The sequence below is a fragment of the Elephantulus edwardii genome, unplaced genomic scaffold (genome assembly GCF_000299155.1).
Source record: "Elephantulus edwardii isolate Elephantulus edwardi_28Jun2011 unplaced genomic scaffold, EleEdw1.0 scaffold00062, whole genome shotgun sequence".
In the NCBI taxonomy this organism is placed as follows: Eukaryota; Metazoa; Chordata; class Mammalia; order Macroscelidea; family Macroscelididae; genus Elephantulus; species Elephantulus edwardii.
Genome location: NW_006399812.1, coordinates 17,206,542 through 17,213,626, shown reverse-complemented (window position 1 = coordinate 17,213,626; position 7,085 = coordinate 17,206,542). Strand labels below are relative to the sequence as shown.

Below are 7,085 nucleotides of genomic sequence, written 5' to 3'. Positions count from 1 at the left end.
TCAGAGCTCTGTGACATGCATGGCAGGCGATGGAAGCGGGCCAGCCTGGAGACGCCGCAGGTGGCAGCAACGGCACAACAGGTGACCCTCAAGCGGATAGCAGCGGTGTCCGTCCTCGCCACTCAGCTGCAGCCCGCAGTCCTGTGGAAGACACAGCACCAAATTCAGAGTAAGGCAGGTCCTGTTGTTGCTGTGTGCTGTCAAGTCAGAGCTGACTCACAGGTGACCCTCCTGGGTCACAGCTCCTGGCTGTAAGCCATCTTCCCTCAGAGCAACTGGAGGATTCAAACCACCTGCCTTTTGGTTGGCAGTGCAACTTCTTACCACCACTGGTCCTTGATTAAGGCAGGGATCCAGTGGCCTATTCAGACATGTCAAAAGTGGTGGGTGATTTCACAACAGTCAAAGATGAGGGGGAGGATCAGAAGCCCAGGGTTTGGATATATGTGTTACAGAGGACATCCCAGAGGAGACTCTGGCAAGTTGTTAAACTGTGTTATAAACTGTATCCTAAAAAATACTGTTACCATGGCTAGGCTGTAATTCTCAATATGTGTAATTATCTTCCCTTCGGTGGTCTGGTAGAATTATCTATGTATTATAAATCCTAATCAAGGATGCTTTCGGCAGAATGTTAAATGATTCCGGAAGTATTAAAAGAAGATGGAAGGAATATACTGAGTCACTGTATCGAAAGGAATTGGAAGACACAGAAGAATTTCACGAAACAACATATGAGCAAGAGCCTATGGTGATGAAAGAAGTTCACGCTGCTTTGAAGGAAATGGCAAAAACTAAGGCTTCAGGAATAGATGGTATACCAATTGACATATTTCAGTTAACAGATGCTGCCCTGGACGTGTTCACAAGTTGTGCCAAGAAATCGGGAGAATGACCACTTGGCCAACTGATTGGAAGAGATCGATATTTGTTCCTATCCCAAAGAAAGGTGACCCAACAGAATGTGGAAATTACAGAACAATCTCACTGATTTCACATGCAAGCAAGATTTGACTGAAGATTATCCAAAAACGACTGGAATAGCACATCAACAGAGAACTACCAGAAGTCCAGGCTGGGTTTAGAAGGGGTCGTGGTACTAGAGATACTGTAGCTGATGTTAGATGGATCTTGGCTGAAAGCAGGGAATACTAGAGGAATGTCTATCTGTGTTTCATTGACTATGCAAAGGCATTTGACTGTGTAGATCATAACAAACTATGGCTGACCCTGAAAAGAATGAGAATCCCAGAACACTTGATCATTCTAATGTGAAACTTATACTTGGACCAGGAGGCAGTCGTCAGAACAGAGCAAGGGAACACTGCATGGTTCAAAATTGGGAAGGGCATACGCCAGGGATGCATCCTATCTCCATACCTTTTCAACCTATATGCAGAACAGATTATCCGGGAGGCTGGGCTCTATGAGGAGAAATGTGGGGTCAAGATTGGTGGATGATTTATCAACAACCTGCGTTATGCGGATGACACAACCCTGCTTGCTGAAACTGAAGAGGACCTGAAGCGCCTGCTGCAGAGTGTCAAGGACTGCAGCCTCCAATATGGATTGAGGCTCAATGTCAAGAAGACAAAGATTCTCACCACTGGACCAATCGGCAGCATCAGGATGGATGGTGAGGAGATTGAGATTGTACACAGCTTTAGTTTGCTTGGCTCAGTAGTCAACAGTCTTGGTACCAGCAGCCAGGAAATTAAAAGGCGCATTGCCATGGGAAAGTCTGCTGTTAGGGACCTCTCCAAAATACTGAAGAGCAATGGTGTCTCTCTGGAGACTAAGGTGCGTCTGATACAGGCTATGGTCTTCACAATCACTTGTTCTGCATCAGAGAGTTGGACAATGACCAAGGAGTATAGAAGGAGAACTGATGCCTTTGAGCTGTGGTGCTGGAGAAGAGTACTGAGAATACCATGGACTGCTAGGAAAACAAACAGATTTGTCCTGGAAAGGGTTAAACTGGGTGGCTGCTTGGAGTCAAGGATTCTGAGGCTCCGTCTAACATACTTTGGACATGTTGTGAGGAGAGACCGGTCCTTGGAAAGGGACATCATGCTTGGGAGGGTGGAGGGCCAGCGCAGGAGAGGAAGGCCCTCTATGAGGTGGATTGATTCAGTGACTGGGATAATTGGGATGGGAGTGTCAGAGACAGTGCAATTGGCACAGGACAGAGCGGAGTTTAGGGCTGTTGTACATAGGGTCGCTATGAGTCACAAGCGACTTGACGGCACATAACAACAACAACAACAATCTCCAAGATGTTAATTGGATAGAATTACTGAAGATCGTTAGTGAGGCAATATTCAATCTAAGTAACTAAGTAAATACAATGTAACTAAATTACATCTTTAATCTTTATTTTTCCCCCCAAGATATAAAAGAGATTAAACAAGTGAGCAAAGTTCAAAGACATCTAGAACCACCCACCAATAAAGAAGAGTGAGACGTAGAGCACATCTTTGGAACCAGGATTCCTGCTTTTTTATTTATTTATTTATTTTTTATTTTTGTGTGTGTGTGTACCATCAAATCAGATCTGACTGGTACAGGAGGAGATTGTCCTTCCTTTCCCGGCAGAGCATCTGGTGGATCCGAACCATGAGCCTCTGGGATTGTAGTTGCAACTCCTTGCCACTAGGCCACCAGAGCTCCCCTGATTTCTGCTTTTTTTAAAACCCAGGGCAAGTCTGATACAGAGGCACATGAAGATCCACAAGGATTCAGCACAGATGCTGAAAGGAAGTTAAAACCTTCCCCTAGCCCTGACAGCCTGCACTCTGAATACAGACTTCTAGCCTCCTTAGCTGTCAGAGAATAAATCTGTTCGAGCCATCTACTTGAGTTAAATAGTCTGTTAAAGTAGCACTAGATATCTAAGTCGTAGGTGAACATGCATCTTGAAGTTGGACAATGATTAAGGATGACAGAAGAAGAATCGGTGTCTTTGAGTTGTAATGCTGGAGAAGAGCTCTGAATATCCCAGACTGCCAAAAGAACAAGTCTGTGTTGGAGGAAGTGCATCTTGGGTGCTCCTCAGAGGCAAGGAAGATGAAACTTCACCTCATATAGTCTGGGCACATTGTGAGAAGGGGCCAGTACTTGTAAAAAGACACAGTGCTTGTAAAGGTGGAGAGTCAGAGAGAGAGGAAGACCCTCAACAAGATGGACTGACACAGTGACTGTAACAGTGGACTCGAGCATATGAGAGATGGTTTAGGATAAACCCAGGTTCAGATCTGTTGTTAACAGGGGCACTATGACTTGTAGTCAACTCAGGGGCACTTAATAACAACAGCTGAACATAAATCTAAATGTGCAGAGCGAAGAGGCACATGTAGATGTCAACACAGTGGGAGCTTTGAAAGACAGCAGACTACTACATTTCTCAGGGCCCAAATGCAACTGAAAATGAGGAAAGCCTTTGAGAGTTTGTCAGACATTAAGAGATGGAACAAGGAGGATGAGAAATGGAGAAGTAAGGAGAAATGAAAGTTAAGAAAATCAAAGCTGGGTTGTCCTCCAGGCAAAGTGAAGAACATGTTACAGGTCAGCTTGTTGGAAAGTTCTGAGTGGACAGGAAGGTAATAAATGAGAAGGAACACATTCTGCCAGAGGGGGTGCAGTGGACATGGCAAGTGGTGGGACAGACATCTGATCAGATGAGACCTTTAATGATAATGGGAAAAGCTAAGTGGAGACTTCAAGTATGCAAGGAGTTTTGACTTCTGTCCCTTATCCTGCCATTTTATCACTGTATTTTTTTTATTAGTTTATTTTCAGTTTAACAGGGTTTTTTTAAAATCCTTATTTGACCTCTGTAAATAACTGACAGACAATATGAAGGACATTCTGGACCAGCAGGACGACCTTCTCCCATCCTTGGGATGCCTCCTGATGTGCCCCCAGGGTGGCTGTTTAATCACCTTCCCTGCATCCACAGGTAAACCCCACCTTGAAGAGCTAGAACTTGTGGCCAGAAGCCTCTGAGGTCTACTGACCTACTCCATCTATCATGAGAACAGAACTGTTTTATTGTCCATTACATCCTCAGTACCCACACTCTGAAAATGCTCAGTATATATTTGAATGAATGAAAAACAGGGAGATGGAAAAGGGCTCATTAGGGCAGAATGAAGGAAAAGAAGAGACCCACAGAATTCCTAGAAGGAAACTTGTGTGGAAGGGGGTTTCCCTGGGCACCCACCTTCCAGGAGGGCCTCTGCTCACCTCACAGTGGTAGCATTCCACATGGTAGTCTCTGTCCATGGATACTACTCGAATGGTTGTCTCGCAGCCCTGGAGAGAGAGACAGTGTTTGCTAGGGCTTGAGGTGACATCCCTGTAGGAAAGCCCATTTCTGGTCCTGCACATAAGTCTGGTGCAAAATTAGCATACAAAGGACAACCCAGTGGCACTTGGGTGTCTCCCTTCGGCTTTTCCACAAACTGCAGCCTGCACAGCTGACCAGACCAAGGGAGCAGACCTTATGTCAATGGAGAATGGAGCTGAGAGCAAAAATGGGTCAGCCAAGCATCAGGGGCCCTCACTCCCTCTTACTTCTGCCAGGCAACACCCACATCTGAGTGCATGGACACAAAACACACCCCTGCAAGCCCAAGGTATATGGAGAGAACACCTGCTCTTCTCTCTCACTCAGATACACACCTGGGCAGATCCAGGCAGCACTGGGCAGATGCCAGGCTGGACCAGATACCTGGACATCTCCAGGTGAAAGATTCCTACCTGTGCTGGGAGGATGGGACGGGCACAGGAGGCACATTTTGGTGCAAATACCCTAGAGAAATAAAGGAAACCATAAATCCCTAGCTGAGTGATCAGAGAACAAGCCCCACAAAATTCTCTGAGCATCAAGCGTTCTTCTACTGGAGTCATGCCTGCTTAGCACTGGCCTCTCATACCCTTCATCAGTTCACCTCCACCTCATCACCTTTTCCAGGAAGGCCTGAAGCTCTGCTCTGTCACCTCCCTTATCCCCTCTGTGAGTCTCCTATCATCTAATGGGGACTCTGCAGAGCCTAGTTCCACCCTCAGTACCAGAACCTACACCCTGGCACCAACTCCATGCAAACATCCAGAGCTCTGATGGATGGGCCTGGAGCTACAACAAGGGGAATGGTTTGCCTATCCACATGGATGGCAGGCAGAAGGTTCAGCTGAGACCCCAAACCTTCATCCCAGCTGGCAGAGGCCTGGCCTGGCTCTGGCAGCAAAAGGATGATTGGTGACAGAGCAGCTAGTAGAGTCCCCATTCCTAGCAGAAGAGCGGGGAGAGGGAAGAGACGGACAGGGGCTGGACCACCTGAGAAAGCTCTCAATGCAAAGAAACATAAAAAAAAGGAGACTGGTCATGCCTCCATTTATAGTCTAAGAAAAGACCAAGAACAAAAGAATAGAGGCAGGCAAGATGGCCAGGAAAAACAGGAGGTCAAGTGGTCCAAGAAGGTCCTGTGTGCTCTGCAGCCAGGCACTTACGTGTGATAATCCCTGACACAGTAGATGTTGTTCTCCATGTCCACGGTGAAGGGCACGCCATCCAGGCACTCATTACACACGGAGCACCGGAAGCAGCCTGGATGGTAGGTCTTCCCGAGAGCCTGGAGAATCTGAGGGTGGGAGGCACTGAGGGGTCAATGCAGGGCAGGAGGCTCAGCGCAGTCCCTGGAGGAGGTCCTGGTCTGAGCCCCTGGCAGGTCTGGAGCAGGTGAAATGATGGCGTCCTAGGACCCCACCCAGCTGAGAGGGGCAGGGGCTCCATGACTCTAGCAGGGAGGATCTCACCATCTCCATGATGAGATGTCCACACACGCTACACTTGTCCGCCGTTTGCTGGAACCCGGAGTACTAGAGGAAGACAGAAGATCCAGGATGGGAGGTGAAAAAGGGGGACTGCTTTTCCTGACAAGCCCTGCCTCCCGCCTCTCTCATGGCACAAGCCATGGGCACAGCTTTAACTCACCAGGAAGTCCTCCTGGCAGTACACTTTCTCACCCACGTTGTAGAAGGCCTTCCCTCGAAGTCGTCTCCCTGAAAGATGGAAATCAAGATTGGGGGTTAGTAGGCTGCTGGAGACCAGCAGTTCCTTGCTTCCACCTCTCAACACTTTTCTCCCTCTGATGAACAAGTGAATTTTCACACTTCATCAAGGAAGAAATTCAGATGTCAAACACACACATGAAGAAGTGTTCAAAATTTCTAGCTATCAGAAAGATGCAAATTAAAACAGCAATGAGATATCATCTCACCCCAGCAACAATGGCAAAATTCAACAGGGCAGGAAGTAACAAATGCTGGTGAGGTTGTGAAAGAAGAGTTATGGTGCAACCACTACAGAAGGCAGTTTGTTACTTTCTCAAACAGTCAGAAAGAGAAATACCATTTGACCCAGCTATCCTATTACTGGAAACATACCCTAAAGAAACGAGAGCTGTGATGCAGACAGATATATGTTTGCTGCAACATTATTCCCCACAGTGAAGCACTTAAAGCAGCCCAAGTGCCCATCAACAAATAAATGGATAGAAAAATTGTGATGCATTCACAAATGGAATATTACACAGCACCGAAAAATGATTTTTTTAAAAAATTTTAATTATTATTTTGCATGTGTGTACTGTCAAATCGGATCTGACTGATACAGGAGGAGATTGCCCGTCTCTCTTCAGCAGAGCATCTGGTGGATTTGAACTGTGTACCTCTGGGATTGCAGTGCAGCTTCTTGCCATTAGGCCACGAGAGCTCCCCGAAAAATGAATTTTTAAAACACTACATAACATGGATGACTCTGGAAGACATTATGTTGAGTGAAATATCTCCATCACAAAAGGAAAAATACTTCATAGGAGAACTGTTATAAAAAGAGCATAGACGTGGGGAAAGAGGAGAGTAAGGAAAGAATGGCAAGACAATGAACATGCACTGGGGTGGGAGCAGGGAGGGAATGGAATGTATGTATGCCAGCTGACAATCTAAAACAAGACATCCATCACACAGCAAACTGCAGGGAGAAGAGGGAGGAAAATGTGTGTCAATGAATGAATGAAAACTCA

At 46.5% G+C, this 7,085-nt stretch overlaps 1 protein-coding gene across 1 annotated transcript in view; it reads right to left on the bottom strand.

The window, feature by feature from the left end:
- WTIP (Wilms tumor 1 interacting protein) overlaps window positions 1-7,085 on the bottom strand; it is a 28,190-nt gene continuing 21,105 nt past the window's right edge. Inside the window, exons 3-8 of the mRNA XM_006887849.1 lie at window positions 5,996-6,063; window positions 5,818-5,880; window positions 5,512-5,642; window positions 4,762-4,813; window positions 4,246-4,314; window positions 1-141 (exon numbers count right to left, since the gene is read on the bottom strand). Coding sequence (XP_006887911.1) covers window positions 1-141; window positions 4,246-4,314; window positions 4,762-4,813; window positions 5,512-5,642; window positions 5,818-5,880; window positions 5,996-6,063 — 524 coding nt within the window. The remainder of the gene's footprint in view (window positions 142-4,245; window positions 4,315-4,761; window positions 4,814-5,511; window positions 5,643-5,817; window positions 5,881-5,995; window positions 6,064-7,085) is intronic.